Source organism: Diospyros lotus, chromosome 15 (genome assembly GCF_014633365.1).
Source record: "Diospyros lotus cultivar Yz01 chromosome 15, ASM1463336v1, whole genome shotgun sequence".
Classification (NCBI taxonomy): domain Eukaryota; kingdom Viridiplantae; phylum Streptophyta; class Magnoliopsida; order Ericales; family Ebenaceae; genus Diospyros; species Diospyros lotus.
This window is the reverse complement of record NC_068352.1, coordinates 199,315-217,972: the sequence shown is the minus strand read 5'-3', so window position 1 is coordinate 217,972 and position 18,658 is coordinate 199,315. Positions and strand designations below refer to the sequence as shown.

The following is an 18,658-nucleotide window of genomic DNA, read 5'->3' as shown; positions in this document are numbered from 1 at the left end:
GGGGGGGGGGGTGAATGAGAGAATGTCAAGATTAGGAGCTGCCTCCATAATGAAATGTGTGATAGACAAGCATGATGTGTGAATGCATTGCCATGACATGCCTAACTGGGATTCTGTTCTCATGCATGACATTCTTATCATTTCAAACCATGCAGGGATAAGGGGGAAGACCAACCTGTCATGTACCTAGGGTTTAGCCTAGGAGTGGATTGACAATCAGAAGGATCTGATGGAATAGAATTAAGAACATAACATTGGAGAGGAAAAATGGACAGAAATGGGGGGGAAAATATAGAGAGAAGTGAGGGAGTGTGTAGAACAAATGAGAGGGAGATTGGGCGAGAATTGTAGAGAGAGAAATGAATATTCATTCAATTAATTCAAACATAATCCTTCCAACCTCAGTTGTGGCTTATATATAGCCTAACAGCCTTCCACATGCTCTCATGTGCAATATAACAACTAGCCTAGCTGCCTATAGAATAGGACAAAGCCTTATAACAGAAAAAAGGAAAAAAAATTACAATTATTGTGCAGCCGACTCCTACTATTATATTTACTAAACTATCATTGGGGTCATGACACAACCTAGGGGTAGACAAGGAAAGAAGATATGCACAATAAAATACATGTACTTTGAAGCAACTTAATGTAGAAACTTACATGTTGATGTATCACGTTAATTATATGTTAAGACTTAAGAGGATAAATAAGAGTGGGGTTTTAAACATGCAGAGGGTTTGCTTTACCTTAGATCCTATGAATAAGCTCAAATAAAACTAAAACCAAGTGAATGCAAAGAAAGGAGGGAGGAACCCAATCGGCTGTAGGCGTGACAGTTGACCGATAGTTGACTGGTAGGTCAACTATGAAAAACAGAGGCCAAGAATGATTGGCTGGTGGCTAGGATAGCCAACGGTCCGCAAGTTAAATGTTTTCATTGACATTTAACCCTAAAGGACCAAAACTGAAAAGAAACACTTATGAGGAGAAGGTCACATTCAAACATGTAAAAGGGTAGGCCTTACTCAACAAAGTAAATACTTTTCATACCATCACAAGCCGAGAATGCACCTTGAGCCTTGTAAATCAGGTCAATCTATGGGATGTGCAATGCAGTATGGGTAGAAGGATCAACAAAACAAGTGCAAAAATTGCACGAAAACAGTGTAAGATCAATTATGGAACTGAGATCTTAAAATTTGGGTTTAAGAAATCCTCAAAGTTGAAATAGAATGAAACAGCTGCCTACAAAGTCTCTTAAAGACTACACATACTAGGTTACTAATCCTTGATCACAAGGAATCCATCTAATATAAGGAATCTATCTGTTTTTTAATAGTCAAATGCTAGTCACATGACTACTTATTAAAACTAATAAATAAAAAAGTATTAAAACCTAATAAGTAATAACTTAAATACTAACCATAACTAAACAAATAAAAACATTAATAACTACAAAACGTGCTCCTGCATCAATGAGGTAGCTCACAACCATGCTAATACATACTAAAATAAGTTAATAAAATAGGTGTACCTCATGATAGAGACAACGCCAAGAGTGGTACCAGAGCAGATATGCCCCCGACTCATACCTGACAAAGGGTCAGACTATACAGAAAAGTTTGGAAGCCTTTCCATATTACACCATTTTCTCAATAACAAGGAAAAGGGTGATTGCACAATACATATTCACACTCGAGTGACATTTTGTGAGTGAAAATTGTAACACCCTTTTCAAGGCTAAGGGATAATGTGTTACAAGTGATCTAGTTGGTTGGATGGGTTTATGCTCTTTTGGATTTGGACATAACCTATTATTGTAGTTCTGATTGATTCAGTTGACCAGGAGTTGATTTCAGTCAACCGGAACAAGGCATCTTGGTGCCACTTGCCATGCTGTTGCCACCATCTAGTGGCCACTAGTCAGGCTTGCAATGGCAACTTATTTGTGTGACACCTATTACCATGCTTCAGCAATTCTTGGAGACCATCTAACTGCCACCTTGCAGTAAATCCAACCCCTACCTATTTCCAATAGATTAACAGCTTTCATTGTCTTCTACAAATAGTACACGTAGTTTGCTTTTTCATCATCCAAAAATCGCAATATCCATTCATATATGGATGGGAAAGGATCATGTTTCCATGTTGTATGGGTTGACTTCACAATATCAACTATGTGATGGATAAAACCATATCAATTATCTTCATTCATTACCCCATTTCATGAAACTTTTGCATATGAAGATTGTGTTGGAACTTTATCTTATCATTCTCTCACTTAAGGGTCACATCAAGAAGGGCATATAACGTAAAATTTTGCCACATTGTTCTTTTTTGCATAGACTTGTATTATCAATGTGACTTTTAGAAGTCAATTGAAATTATGAACACCATGCCAACAACCCTAACTTACTTAGGATAAGGTGCAGTTAATGATAATGAATGATTTGGATGAGAAAATTGGGAAGGAATCCAAGAAGGGTAATGAATTTTATTGTTGACTACTTGAATTTGATCCGCACTAGCTTTAGCAAATATTAATTTAGAGAACCCATCTTTACTTCAACCTAAAGAGGTCACAGATATTCAATTAAACCATCAAATTCCTTAAATACTGACCTGATTCAATTTGAGACGTATCAATGCTTCTGCCACAGGATGATTCAGAGCATTCTTTCATTTTCTTCTTTTTCATGTCAGAGATTTCTGATTTCACTTGTCCTAAAAATGATGTTGCTTGAGAGGGAAGAGAACATGCTTCACGCTTTGAAGCCTTTGTAATTTCTGCAACAGCCTAATGAAAACAACCAATTTACAAGAGGTATCTTTTATATGAAAATAAAACTAATTAATTCAATACAAAATATACATCAAACCATCAACAACAACACCCTATCAGAATATAGCCCAAGAGTAGATGTACAATGGAGTGCAAGGTATTATCTATCTAGTAACCTTTACTTTTTGGGTTCTCAAAACATAAGATGATTTAGAGTAATCAAAGAACTCCATAACCTCCAAGAATCAGTTTAATACTGAAATTATCCTCACTAAGGACAAGATCAGTAAATATGTCCCGACACACTGTAATAAAAGTGTTAATCATAATGATATTGACAAAAATCCATCAATATTCAATAAAATACAAAATTAGAAGTGACTGCCAAGTTCACCTACAAGTCCTAATGAACCTCATGTGGAAGCATGATTGACTACTATTGAATGATCATGACATAGCTAATCATTAGTACGATGATTTTGAGTGTCAAAAAACTTCATAACCTCCGAGCATCAGTTTAATAATGAATTCCTCTCACTAAGACCAGGATCTGGGACATGTCTCCAAGGCATGCAATCCAAGTGTGATAATAATGGTAATGATGATGGTGATAAAACACCTATGAACAGATTACATATTAGAAGTGACTTCCAAGTTCATATAGGTACCCTAATGAACCTCATGTGGCAAGCATGATTAAATGATCATGGTACTGGATAATAATCCAATAAGTAAGGACAATGAGCTTCTGCTACTGACTCCCATTACTCTGAAAAAAAATTTGTATCTGTACAGTAATGTCACAAAAAGGGGAGGTTTTCACAGGTGTATATTGCCCAGATTTAACTACAAACAAGGGATTCAAACTGAGTTTCATTTATGAGAACACAATGATCGCAGTAAAAATGAGGGCATAATGCCCAGAATCCAGATTTAACTACAAACAGGTTATCCAAACTGACTTAAAGTTATAACAGCCAAAAACACAACAGAAACTTGGGAACAAAGGAGATTACATAATCAGTGTCGTCCTCGTGAAAATTGCCAGGATAGTAGCTCACATGGTCAAAATTGTCTCCTATCATAGAACTAAGTTGTCATGAAACATTGCTATAGACAGATTACAGTTGGTCAGATCTTGGTTTGTGAAGGCTAGCAATCAGCTGACACATATATCAATATTGAGTTCTTCACCAATGTCTTATGCAAGGTGTGGCAACTGATACATGTGCCTCAATTTATTTTCAACGATAAGTATGCATAATTTACATGGTATCCTTTATAATATACCCCTTAAGGCAATATTTAACTGTTATTTATCCCTCATTGCTTAAAGTTATTTTGTCACCCCAACCTCATCAAATATATGCCAAACCAAAATAGTAAGGAATAAGAAGAAAACAACATATCAAACCTCTATCCTACTGCAATAGGGTAAAGAAAAAGACAACAGTAAAACAAAATATTACCTTCAGAAAAGGAATAGTTAAATCAGGGTGCTGGTGGCGGCCAAGAATCTCAAGTTCCAAAGAAACAGAGCGCATCTGTACAATTTCATTGAGCCACAAAATCACAATTTCCCACTAACCAAAATGAAAAATTATGGGGCAACAAGAATCGCAATTAATTAAATAAAAGGAAAGCAAAATAAAAATAAGTATGGGTGAATCTGAGTTCTTAAATAAAAGCACAACATATTATAGTTTCCGCAGGTTCAAAAAACTTGGGAGGATAACATCTGTCAATGACATTTAGAAAAACAAATCCAGGAGGGAATCAGAACAGGATACTATAAAGAATAAATGTTCTAGAAACTTCAGAATTTCCAAAGAAATACTTAAGAGGCACAGTCCAACAACCATACCGGTTCTTCCAACAATGGCAATATTTTATGTGCCACCCCAATATAAGAAAGCATGGCAGCAAGCACATTAGGTGCATGAGGATTAAGATCCAAATGGCGTAACTGTCGACATATGGAATCAACTATATAGTCTGAGTTTGCCAAAACTAGGTGCCCCACCTGCAAAATTAAGTTCATTAACAACGGAAATCAAAAGATCTTGAAATATAATTACCATGTACACTCACCGTTTGGTAACCAGACGCACAAGAAATAACATGTAAGGTAGTATCACATGCACTTCTTATTTGGGAGTTAGGGCAGATAAGATTCTCAAGCAACACATAAAGAGATAAATGAAGAAGTCCAGAAGAAGAAAAAAGTTTCCCAAGGCACAGACTGAAGATGCCTATCCCATCAATAATAACCTGTTGATATAATAACACTAGTATCAATTCCATGCACTTCAAACGTCTTCAATTCAACTGTATAAATTATAAAATTCTATTCAACATAAATGACTATCCATCAATATGAACAACAGTGTTACTCAAGATTCCTATTCCCACTACAAAACCAATAGATATAGATGCAAATCTCCTTTTCCTCCCCCCAAGTCATATGTGGTATCAAGTAGATTCCTGAGTAATGGAAGCATCTTATATTATAGAAATACTGCCAACTTAAAGGCTCATGACTTATCTAAATACCTGTAATCAACTTTTCACGCATATCATGCACCCTAAAATTTAGGGTCCAAGGAGATCTTACACTCGACACACCCTCACCAGATTTCATACTGAGTTCATATACTAAAGATTTGATTGGTATGTAATTCAACATTCGACAAACTGGTAGAAACTATTAAATATTTATGCACATCTATAGTGAAGAAAATGTTATTTCCTGGTGCAGAAGGGCAACATCGTGGAAGAAGTGCAAATTAATATCTTCAACTTCACCGTCAGGCTGCTGAAGGGAGGATTTATGCTCTAAGGGAAGACTCCAAACTTCAGAAGATAGGTATTCATGTAAAATGCTCCCAATGGAAGCTATCAGATGATTTCTTCCACCCTTCTCCTGAGAAAACTTCCAAAAGGATGCAGAAGGCATAGGTTGTTCAAACTTGCCAGCTTGAATATCATCCAACAGTGCATGACATCCTTCCATCTTCTCCAATCTTAACCTACACCCTTGAAACATCCTCGCAAAAGCATCAACCGCTTTATCCGAGGCACCAAAAATTATCTCATTCAATATACATACAGCAGTGCTAGCCTGCCGCACCAACAGTCCTGATCCAGTCCTATTGTACCAAGTTTGCCAGCTTTCTTCGTCTTTCACCCTGACTTCAGCAACCAATTTCCTCAAGAAGCCAAGTGGAACATCAATGACAATTGACAGGGACCCTTCACCACTAGAATCTAGCAATAAGGAAGAAAGAATAAAAAGAAAAAAGAAAAAACTAAGGTTAAGATTGGAGCAGAGAATAAAGACCTTAAAAAAAAAATACCAATTGAGTTGTAAAATCCAGCCAACCTGTCACTAAGGATAAACCAATGAGTCTAAGAATTCCAGCAAGAGCTTGGTATAGCTTCTGACTGCCAACATGAACAAACCAAGGTGGCATGCGAGGAAGCTCATATTCCTTTTGCAGATTTACTGGTGGATGAGGTAACTTCTTTTTCTGAATATTAGGAAAACTTGAGTTGTCATATGGAGTAGCATCTGTGATTGCCTCATCATCTTTGGTATAGCAAATGCTAGCTCTCATCTCAGTTAACGACTGCAGGTATCCAGCTGAGGACGGCCTTCCTGAAATAAGTCTGTCAAGAGAACCAGCAAAAACTGAATTCTGACTCAAGCAGAGGGCAAAAACATCCAAGAATCTAGCAGTTGTCACCTACACAATCCACATACAATATCAGCAAACATGATCATTAAGGCCAAGAAGTAATTCTAACTAAGCTGATATGGTTAAAGAGAACAAATACAACATAAGGAATATCAGAGTGGGAACATCTGCATCTGCTCCTTCAGTTGATTGTGTTTCTCCTGGTTCTCCTCCCGCCATCGATCCATGGCCCCTTCGATCCTCCTTTCCACCACTGCCTCCATGGATGACTCCATGCTTCCCATCCGAATCTGCATATCGGACACTGCCACGGTGACTTGTTGTAGCTGTGCTTCCATTTGTTTCATATGTGTACCGTCAGCCATGGTGAATTCTGGTGCGATCGCCACCCAAGAACTTATTCTGATACCAGAATGTCAAAGTCGAACTTTGACAAGGGAAATTCTCCTCAGATTGGGGAGAATTAGAAAAATTAAGAGGGAAGAACATAGAGAATTGAGAGGGAATAGACGAGAGAGAACGAGAGGGAGAGGCGGGAGAGATGAATTGTTTATTGATCTTCGATAATGTGGGGCGCAGAATCAACATGTATATATGCTGATCCAGCTCTCAAGAGTGACGCCAAGGCCCACTTGCTCAACCATTACATGGGGTAATTTGAACTTAAAAGTTTAGCCTAATTGCCAAATTGCTCTTCCTGGCTAACATCAACTAAATCCCAATACAATCAACTAATCCCAATTTATTACAATTGCATGTCCATGACACAGGTTTAAGTTGTGGAAGCAATCTCTTTGCAAAGCCAAGACAGACTGTACAAAAACACCCTCTCATGACCTTCAAAAAGTAGGGAGCCTTGTGTATTAGGAGCGTCGTTTTTATAGTTTCTCTTCTTAACATTGCTTAATCACCCTCTCCCAAAGTTTCACAGTATAACTCATTTCCTGGATCCCCCTATAATTTCTACAACTTTTAACTTCTCCTTTATTCTCGTAAACAAAGCCTAGAGTGCAGTTACTCGGATGACATGTAATGCGTATTCCATAAAATGCCTTCTTTTCCTATATATTCCCTGCTTCTATTGGGATGTTATCCAATCTAACAATTTTACTATTCTGCATCTTTTTCATAGCTTGATTCACTTTATTCAAACAAATACATCTATAGAATATGCATTTCTATCTTTTTCAACATTACAAAGATGTCTAAATGCAGTATTTGTTTATCCACATTCATTAAATAACTTTGAAAAATACTCCTTCCATCTCTTCTTAACAACCCCTCAATTTACTAGCACTTATTGATTTTCAATTTTTATGCACTTTACTTAGCTCAAATTGCTTGTTTTTCTTTCTTTGCCTTTAGCCAATTATATATATATATATGTACATATATTCCCATGTTTGGTTTTAAGTGGTACAAATTTTCATACACTTTTGGCATTGCTTCACTGACCGCCTTCTTTTTTGCTCGAGGTTTTCTCATTATGACATGTATAGCATATTATAGCAAGCTCTCTAGATTTTGATTTTTTTTTTTTTATTGTACCTCTTCACTCCACCATTGTGACTCTTTCTATTTTGGGCTTTTCTCTTTGATTTTCCTAGAACAGATTTTGTTGTGTTTCAAATAGCAGTAGCAATCTCAACCCAAATTGGACTATAACTCCCCGATAGTGGGTTACAGCCACTTAGGTAGTATTATCATGTGAATTACTCTACATGTGGAAAAAATAACTTGAGGAATTACTTGGCATATACTGGGTGAAGCACAAAGGGATTGAAGAAGGAAATTGGTAGACAAGTCAAAAGAGCAAGCAAAGGGGTGGAATAGTCAAAAGTCAAAGAAGAAGAAGGCAACAAGTCAAAATTGGAGGGGCTGTGAAGAAGTTGCTAAAATGCAAGGTAAATGGCCTTCAAATTTATAGAAATTAAGTGCTAAATGAAGGTAATTAATATGCCAAAGTGGGCTGGAAATGGGGGATTAAATTAAAGCAAAATATTAAGCTGGGTTGAAGGTAAAGAAGGGCTAGGACTTGATCAAGAAGGAAGCTAAGGCAAGCTCTCTTCCTTTTACTGGTTTGGAAGACTTGAATTTCAGTTTTTGAAACGATTTTATGGAAACCCTCTGTTTTGAGTTGCACAGTAGCTACATGATTGTAATTTATTTCCTTCCACTTGGTTATCCTCCTTGTAAATGATTCCGATAGGGCTTTTTCTCCCTACTTTTCTTGGGAAGGATGCCTCTTTGGCTAGAATGAAGATTTGGCAAGGTTTTGATCCATTTTGCCATGGTTTCAGGTGTGAGAAGCAGGGGTTTTGGGGGCATTGTGGATCTGACTGTCGACAGATTGGGGGCAATTTGTCAACAGTTTGACTTCCAAAGGGCAATCTATCGACCGAATGCTGCAATTTTCAGCCCAAATAGCTCCTATAAACTTAAATGCCTCTTTTCTTCCTCTTAAGTCATGTTTCTCTATCCTTGAGTGTGTCCTATGCATTTTAAATATGGTTATAAGATTATTCTTGGCATTGTGCATGTGGTTTATAAGTGGTCCTATGCATGGGTTTTGTGGGACATGATGTTTATGCTTATACATGGCATGGTTTTGGGAGAACATGTGATACTTGATGCGCGCTGCGGACGAGATCCGCTGGAATATATCCTTTACGGCATTAAGCCGGAAACTCGAGTGGACTATAAATCCGGACTCGTGTGGGACTTCGATCCCTTGATATAGTTATGGTTATATCAGAGTTTGTGGGAACATGCACTTTATTCTTTATACATGTTCATTTGTGGCTTAACTCTAGTATATCATGGGTGCATGTTATTACATGATCATGGTGCATATGACTTAGTTACTCTCTTCCGTAAGTGCATGAGCGGAGATACTCGTTATTATCTATGATTCAGTCCTTGGTACTCTTATTACCTTTTATTTTATTATGTTTGCTGGGTCTTGTGGCTCACTTGCACTTACATCATTCCAAGTAGAGGCAAGTCTACAGAAGAAAGGGAGCCTAACAATGTGGGGTCCAATGTCTAGACGTGTACAGAGTAGTTCCAGCTAGAAGGTCCATGGGGGATTTTGGCGTGGTGCTTGTCTATAGATGTTTTGTTCTTTTAAGGGCCATGTGTTATTTTCGTTTGAGATGTTATGGGTGATCCCGTTATATATGTCAATACTTGATGTTTAGTTTTGTATATATAACCTTGATATCGGTTATGAGATGATTGTGGTGTGGTGTTTTCCTTCATGACTCCAGCATGTACCCTTTCTTTTTGACACCTCTCCCTTGGTTCCCTTGGCCGAGGTCTCCAAGGGTGGGGTCGTCATATGGACTCGCCTCACCCTCCATCCCAATATGTTCTTAGGGTTGCATTATATATAATGTTGTGTGTTAAATTGTTAACTACTACCTGATCTAAAAGTTTAAGCAAGTAGATAGAAGGTTAACATATCTTTTATATTATTTTTGTACTCTCAACATGCCTCCTCAAGTGTAGTTAGGCTTCACTTCATACCTAGTCCAAACATATGCAACAAATGAAATATTGGGTTAGTAGTGAGATTTGAAGTCAAGACCTTCGCCTACTCTGATACCATGTTAAATTGTTAACTACCATTTAATTTAAAAGCTTAACTTGGTAGATAGAGGGTTAACTTATATCTTTTTATATTATTATTTTTACTGTCAATACTATCTAACAAAAATATATGTGATCCCATCGGCATATTCAATTATCGAGAAGTTAATAAAATGTTAGGACACATTTGCCTGAGTGACATATGAGTGTCAGTGTCTGACACGCATCCTAGAGGGAGATTGCACCTTGTTATAATTGTTTGTTTTTTTTAGGTGTGAAATTCTACTAAAAGCTGTTGCACGCTTCATGCACACCTTACTCTGTATTTCTGTCTATTACATCCATCTAGCATACTGAATCAGACTGTAGAAGGAACTGGATAGTGCACAGTATGACAGTTACATATCCACTATTGGAGAAACTGCTAGCTTCTTCAAAAAGCTATAGGTTGAACCAGAAATTGGGAAATTGTAATGGAAGAATTCTACTGGTACTATGAATAGGAAACAAATGAAGAAATAACTTGAAATAATTATCCCCAAGAAGAACCCGAGGATTGGGGAGGATAACACATACAGGAGACTGTAGAAGGTGATCTGCCACAAGTTGAGGACCAGAGACATAAATGACTACTAGTAATTTCTGAACCTCTGACAGTGCAAGTGACTCTTCTCTTCTCAGCAACACCTTTGGGAGCTTTTCAATTAGCCTGCTAGAAAGAAAATTTTACATGTGGTAAGCTCATGTTCTTCTAGATAAAGTACCCCTATCTCACTTCAAGCTTTTATCATATATGAACAAAAACATAAACCTGCTGAATATCTCAGCAAAGTCATACTGTACATCTTGTTTCCTGCTTGATGAGAATAGATACGAAAGGAAAGCCTGTGCAGCTGCAGATACCTCTTCTGATTCATCACAAGCTAATACACATAAGCACTCCTGCACGGGGACAAGGGGAAAACATGACAAGTAAATGTACAAATAAAATAATCTATTAGGCTGTTCATGTGTACCATGTCAACAATGCAATAATCAAGGATCAAAACATCAATTTTATGGGCTATAACTAAAAAAATAAGGAAACATATAAAAAACACTACAAAAAATAGGATGCATAAAAAACACTTGGAAACAAAACTAAAAGAAGTACAAATGTTCATGCAAACTCAGTAGTTAAAATATGTTTTGAAGTCTACACAGACTGTTACATAAGGGCACAACTAGCCAATTTGAAAAGAATAGAACAATATAAAATAGTGTGAAATGTTGGAGAGTCCTAGTCTACTAAGGAGTCTCACCGAAAAGAAAAGGAGTAAATGCTAAGGCGTCTACCCAAGGAAGGAGTCCTGATCATGAGTTGATAAGTAATTGAAGACCCACAAGAGATAATCTAGATAAGTTCCTAAAAATCAGGAGAATTAATAGGAGTAGGATGTGGTAGTTATCTTATCTTGTGTATCTTAAATTTCTGTTGTATATTATCTCCTAAGTATTAGGATTAGATAACATAGAATTATGTATAAAGTCAGTTCCCTTGATTAATCAAAGTAAGAGTTCGATTTCTCTCAAACTAAGCTTCTAGATCTTGGGTTCTCTGCCTAAGAGACCTTACTTTGTTCATGAAATGATATGCAGAACTGAGAGAAAAGAAGAGAGGGAAAAAGAGAGATTGGAGGGAAAAACTGATTGAATTATACTGAGCTAGGGTTACAAGTATTTATACTAAACTACTGTAACTGCTATGTACAAGTTATCGAAGCTAGGTACAAGGTGCAACTAATATATACAGCACAGGTAAATTACACTGTTGGTCCCTAAATTTTGCATTATATAACAAACTAATCATTGTACTTTAATTTTTGTCAGCATAACCAATGGACTTTGATTTTTGTTAAAATTTAGTCTCTTTGGTTTTTTTTTTGGGTCAAATTCTGTTAGCAAAAACTAACGTGGCAAATATTAATATAAACCCTAAAACCACTTAACCTAAATCCCACAATCAAGTGATTTTGGAGATTATATTAATATGCATCACATCAGTTTCATTAACAGAATTTGTTCGGGGATTAGTAATGTAATTTACCCCATACAACACCTAATACAATCCAACTAATATGAATTCTCAGCGAATAGAAACTGGTATCATACAATGCAATCTTATCAAGGAAAAATGTACGGGTTCCAATTAAAAAGATTTTCAATTTTCCATGAACAGGAATAACTACAATAATAGTAAACAAAAATTTAAGTTATTTCTCAAGTTTAGGGGATCCTTCCTACAAATTGTTAAACCTTCATTTTTCTTTTTGTTTTTTATTCATATAACAAGAACAACAAGGAGGTTCAAGAAAGTCAATAAAACATTAGATACTCAAGAGAAAAAAAGGTCTGAGCACTGAGAAAAAGATCATACTGGCCATATATTTCTGAAAGTATGCCATACATGGTGCCAAAGTAAGAGGTTAATTGTCCTTAATCATGTCTGTACTCATCAGCTCCCTTTCAGTCAATTGAAATAAACTCTAATCTTAGATTTTATTTGTTGTCTGACATTTTGATTTATAAAAAGGGTAAATAAAGATAAATATTATTAAATAGAAATTTATTATGCTATATATTCATAGCAAGTGTTGAAAAAACTCAATTCATTTAAAAAATGTTTGGTAGAATTTCAGTGAGCTTCTGTAAATATTGTTATTTGTCCTAAAATGTTGAAAATCCATTGTTCCATTGTTCCATTTTTTTTTCATGTTCTCTTCTAGGAAACAGTAAAATTTTGAACATTTCAACATGAAAGAAACAAGATATTTTTTTCCCAGAAAAACTTGAGCTTAACTAATATATCTATAACTTCTTCTGAAATAGAAGTTAAATACTCACATTACATGCAACTATTCTTTTTTGTAAAAAAAAAAAAAAAATTGACAAAAGAAGGAACATTTTTAGGGTGCCTAACACCATTGATTATTTGAAACTTATGGAGTATCCTTGTAAGAGTATGAAAATGCTAAATAAATGAAGGAAAGCACTCTGGTGGATGTATGCATTTAGTGACATAAATGATAAGTAAGCTGCAAGACCTATTATGGTTTCAACCTTACAGGCCATGTTATGATGGACGAGGAGACACTTAAGCAAGGATTAAAACATAAATTTAGGTTATTTGAAAACAAAATTTGTTTAGCCATAGAATTGTTGACCATAAGACCTGGTCTTTGAGTTGGGAAAATGATGGAGATGGTTTTGAAAGAAAAACAAAAAACCTATTTTGCTCTTTTTTTTTTTTTTTTTGAGCTGAGCCAATTGCAAGATCCTAATTATGCACTAAATTCACCATAAGAACGAGATAGCTTGTTATTACTAGAAAAACTTGTTATCTGGAAATATAGGAAAAGAATAACAGCTTAATATTATGGAGATGTATACTTGAGAATTAACTATAAAAAGAAAATAAGAATGAACACGTAAAATATTCACCAAAGAGGTAACAGTCAACAATGTTCCATAAGAATAATTTCAGGGGGACCATTGCTTATTGCAATGGCTAAAACTTCAGCTAACAACCACACAACTTGTCTAACAAGCATTAGACATGTATTCAGTCTATCAATCCCACCACCAGCAGTTAGCTGATTTGCTTTCCAAATAGCATGAGCTCAGTCTGTAACAGATAGATCCCTTACTAATCATCCAACTCAAAATCATTTAGAGGCCTCACTAGTCATCCTAACCATAATCACCTATTAAGTTCTCAAAATTCAAACCAAAATTCAAAAATTCAGTCAATTTGACCAAAATATTCAAAAAAGTAGAAAATATCATAAATGGTTTATTATTGTGTTCCATCAAATCAACAAGGTCGAATTAGAACATCAATCATCACAAGAAGGAAATTATCTGCAAAACTGATAAATAAATTTGAAGTCATGAACTTTTGTGACATTTCATAGCTTTTACAAGGATAATAAATTTCCAATCTATTTTGCACTTGTGGCCAAAGCATCAGAAATTTCATGTTTAACTCTATAAAAACAAAGAGAAAGAGTGAATCTGTAACACATCAAATGCTTAAAATTGCTGGTATCAATTGTTTTACTTCAAGCACACCAAGGCAATACTGGCAATAACAATTTCTTATCATATGAATCTGGTTCCCAGCTTACCAATTGCATCAGTCTGCTATCTTTCAGTGTATAACTACATTTTGAATACAATCCTTGAATAGCAGCCAAAAGTCCTCGTCTCAATTTTTCTGTGGGATGAATGCAAAGCTAACAACCATGTGGAAAATTAGCAAATTAAGGACAAATTATTTGCCATAATGGGAAAACAAAGTTGAATATAAAATAATTACAGAAAACAACTGTTACAAATTCAGTTCTAAGAACCCACATGTGGAAATGTTGCAGACAGTAGTTTATTCACATGTGCTGAAGTTCTAATCATCCAATCTTTTGTACGGCTCACATGTAAAGATCCTATCTTGTTGCCCACATTGACACTCCCCTTTCCTTTGGAAGCATCTGCATGTACAGCTTCCATTGAATTGTCTACTACCACTTCACCCTGACCTTGAGATTTAACAGGCAAGTGACGGAGTTCCTCCAGAACGGATTGTGCAGATTCACTCTTGTTTGAATGAAAGCCAGGTCTTTCACTCATGGATATATTAAGACCAGATAAATTAGCATTATCATCAAGAACTATCATAAGGAACTCAGCCAAACCTCTAATTGCTTGGTCAATTGCTTCCAGGCTTCCAGCAGCCCCACTAATCATTGTTCTTGAGGCATGCAACACCTTGGCAAATTGACTAACAACACCTGGTAAAAAGAATGCTAGTGCATCTGCAGTACCAACCTGCAAGAGCAACCACAACAACATATTGAATATTACTTTGGCTTCTTCTATCAAGAAACACTTCCATCTCACAAAACCACCAAGTCCACTGTTACAATTAAAAATTTATAAAATCACTCGAGGCTCTGTGAACTTGAACTCCAGAAAAACATTTAGGTTAACTATTACAATTTAAATAAGGTCTTTCATAATGGAACTCTCATCCATTTGGAAAAGAGGACCCAGCTTAACACCAAGACAATGAGTCCAAAAGCACAAGCTCACCTAAATCTCAACTTTGCAGCATTAAGACTGACCAAATGTCAAAGAATTACCTTAGCAACAAGTACACGAAGTGTCAAAAAGGCTTCCACACGGAGCTTTGCACTTCCTCGATGCCCTCGTGCGGCCTCAGTGTCTGCAGCCTTGTTATAAAACCCAGAGATCAAGCCAGAAAAAATATTGCATGCACAAAAACAAAGGAACAGTAAATAAACATTATCAAAAACTTAACTACGGCTCCACAATACTCCCAACAGATAAAGTAAAATTACTTTCAGGAGAAGTGACAGCCAGTGCCCAATGGCAGCAGAAGCAGATTGAGATTGGAGAAATGCAAGCAAGCACTCTTCTATCTCTGAGTCATACTTTGCAGGTATTCTATTTGGTGATTGCAAATCTCTCCTTGCTAACAGAGAAGGCAAGCCGTTAATTTCTTTGCATGAACAAGACCTGTTGGAGCATGAATGCAAACTAAGGAGCAGTGCCTTGAAACATCTTATTATTCCCTCACGGAATTCTTCTGAAGCCTCAGATGGAGAAAGCATAGCCCCATAAGTCAATTTCTTCAACACTACGACCATCTACAAAGCCATAAACCATCCTTGAGATTGGAAAAATTCTTCAATATGTCATCAAGTAAGATCTCCTACATTGACGGTTCACATGCCAACATGCAAAACAATAAAAAAAGAAAGAAAATTTTCACCTTTATGGGGCAACATTATCTAATAAAACAAGAAGAGAACAGTGATTTTTTGCTATGGGTGTTGTAGCACCACTTGTTGCAAAACCATGAATTATCAGTTTCCATGTGATCCTTTCTTCACCTTATACTTAGTAATCACTTATGTGCATTAACAACAGATCTGAAACACACGGATACAAAGAGACAGCCAAAGTTATGAAACAATGTCCATACCTCAGCCAAGCACACAAACATAACAATTGTGACACCGTCAAATGTGAAACAACCCTCACTCCCTGCCCCACAGAGAGAGAGAGAAGAAAAACACTAGCACCCATTAAAGTTACAGATATACAAATTACACTTGGGGTGAGACCAACATTCTATAACTATAATTTAATAGAACAAGAAGAAATTCAAGTCATATAGAATTTCCAAAATGGAAAGGGCATGAACATCAAGCTTCTAGTAAGATATCTCTTAGCGCTGAGCAATCAAACACCAACATCACAGTAAGAGAAACTTAAAACAAAGCAAGAAAAACCATTACGGAAAAGAAAAAATGAAGTACCCACAGCCACTAGCTCCTATCATGATATAGAGTCAAGGAATTGAGTAAGCAACAATATCAAGCTGTAAACACTCATGATCAAGAATTTAGAAAGAACGCCAAGAAAGGTGGTATTAGTTGTATTTCCATATTGCACAAGTTGGGTTCATAATATCAACTATGTGATGGAACACAACCATATTAATTGTCTTCATGCACCACCATATCATGTAACTTTTACATATGAGGATGGTGCTAGAACTTTATCTCATCATTCCCTCACTGGAGGGTTGCATTGCATCAAGAAGGGTATCTAGGGTAAAATTTTGTCACATTGTTCTTTTGCATGGATTTGAATTATCAATGTGACTTTTAGAAGTCAACTGAAGTTATGAATGCCATGCCACCAACCCTAACTTGGTTAGAATAGGTTGAAGTTTTTTCTTTTTCTTTTTTTTGGCTAAGAAGAATAAGTTGTAGTTGATGGTGATGATGATGACCAAGAAGAGAAAAGGGGGGGGGGGTGTAACAGAAAACCAATAGTAGGGCAAACTTTAAAAAGAAACCTCTCTCAAATTCTTCACAGATATCTCCATCAACATTCTTCTATTTTATACTTTTTGTTCCTTTTTTTTTTCTTCTTTAATTGACATGAAAACAGTTAAGCATACATAAAGAAGCTAATGACTAAACTGCCTGGCAATAATGTTAGTTAAGCATTTTTCCTTGGACCAGGAGCTCTATACTAATTACAGAGTACACAGGCACATGAATGGCACATTTCCAACTCAAACCGCATTTAGATCATGATATCTGATCCACAGATACTCACAAATAAAGCATAGTGAGTAGAATTGGGTTGATCATACCTGATCAATAGATCCTAAGTGGCACTTCTTTAGAAGCTCCTCCAAACACTGAAGCACACCTTCAGCTACAGTATCACTGACATAATGTGACAACTTTGGGAAATCAACCGCAACAGATTCCGCAACCTTTGCTGAAGATCTGCAACTGACTGCAGCATCCAACAGAAGCAACAGTGGAAACAAAGTATAGCTGAAAGAATAGATTAACAAACCCAAATGTCAAACCAAAAATAGAAAAAACCAAGAGAAGAGTTGGAAATTAAATCAAAAGCTTTCTACTTCTACTGGCTTAAGTTCCCACTATTGGAACACATAAGAATTCTACCACCACACCAAGCAGAGAAAAACAGCCTTAATAAGGAGGGTTGTAACATTTATTTTAGTACCATTAGTTGCTGCCTTAAATGGTTTAATGGATTATGATGAGTAATGTGTTCATTGTGTAATCTGTTCTCTGCCTCCCATATGATAAGCTCTGCTTTACTTTGCCAACGCCATATTTACATCAAATGGGCTTGAATCATAATGCTTTTATGATATGCTTATTTCTATCAGCTTCTTTTTTTTTATATTTTGGGCCTAAAAAACTGCATCAGTTGAATTTATTCTATCGATAAGTCATTCTTTATTCCTTGGCTGATCAATATAAACTGTTACTATTTTAATATATGGGTCTGAATAATGTATAGTTGCCGCAAAAGCAAACATGAAAGTGTTTTGAAGCAACCATCTAGGGTTCTGGACATCAAGCATAGCTTCTTACGTCACCAAAAAAGACAGCTGGAGCACTCCATCACCATCCCTTAGAGGCAACACCAGGTCGTTAGGATTCTTGTCAGGAAACCATTATTTCATAAAGCAGTGTACTAAAGCTATTATTCCGGTTAAAATTCTTCTCACTTCGCAGCAGCAACAGCAAATGGAACGGCTTGATACTCCGTAGAACCATATTATCCAAGAACGACCACCACGAGTTGCTTTAATGCTACTATATCACTTAGATGATATAAGTCTAGTAAATTTGCTGTCGACCATAAATGTTCTTTCTGGTCAAAAAAGTTGTGTTTTTCAAGTTAGCCCCCTGTTTGACGCTCTTGCCAAAATCATATCCACAAAAGTAGACGAAATTTCATTCTCGGTGCTCACTTTTATATGTGGTGGCTAAAATGTCGTAAGTTTTCATTTCACATCATTCGGTTGCAAAGCAAAGCCTACACTGTCCAATACCGTCCGTCTTTGATATCCTCGGTGTTCTTCGCAACCAAAAATAGGATAACAAAAGTCCCAACGAAAACCAACAAAAACAATTAACTTTCCAACACTGGAAGAAAGGAAAGCACAGAATTAAGAAAATAG

The 18,658-nt window shown here is 36.3% G+C and overlaps 1 protein-coding gene across 2 annotated transcripts in view; it reads right to left on the bottom strand.

Annotated features, from left to right (window-relative positions):
• LOC127791774 (uncharacterized) overlaps window positions 1–18,658 on the bottom strand; it is a 30,363-nt gene that overhangs the window by 11,369 nt on the left and 336 nt on the right. For both annotated transcript variants that reach the window (XM_052321807.1, XM_052321809.1), the window contains exons 2-14: window positions 17,303–17,492; window positions 15,471–15,779; window positions 15,252–15,341; window positions 14,470–14,937; window positions 14,241–14,348; window positions 10,886–11,016; window positions 10,651–10,783; window positions 6,168–6,531; window positions 5,538–6,052; window positions 4,877–5,059; window positions 4,650–4,808; window positions 4,255–4,329; window positions 2,626–2,800 (exon numbers count right to left, since the gene is read on the bottom strand). In XM_052321807.1, coding sequence (XP_052177767.1) covers window positions 2,626–2,800; window positions 4,255–4,329; window positions 4,650–4,808; window positions 4,877–5,059; window positions 5,538–6,052; window positions 6,168–6,531; window positions 10,651–10,783; window positions 10,886–11,016; window positions 14,241–14,348; window positions 14,470–14,937; window positions 15,252–15,341; window positions 15,471–15,779; window positions 17,303–17,492 — 2,900 coding nt within the window. The remainder of the gene's footprint in view (window positions 1–2,625; window positions 2,801–4,254; window positions 4,330–4,649; window positions 4,809–4,876; window positions 5,060–5,537; window positions 6,053–6,167; window positions 6,532–10,650; window positions 10,784–10,885; window positions 11,017–14,240; window positions 14,349–14,469; window positions 14,938–15,251; window positions 15,342–15,470; window positions 15,780–17,302; window positions 17,493–18,658) is intronic.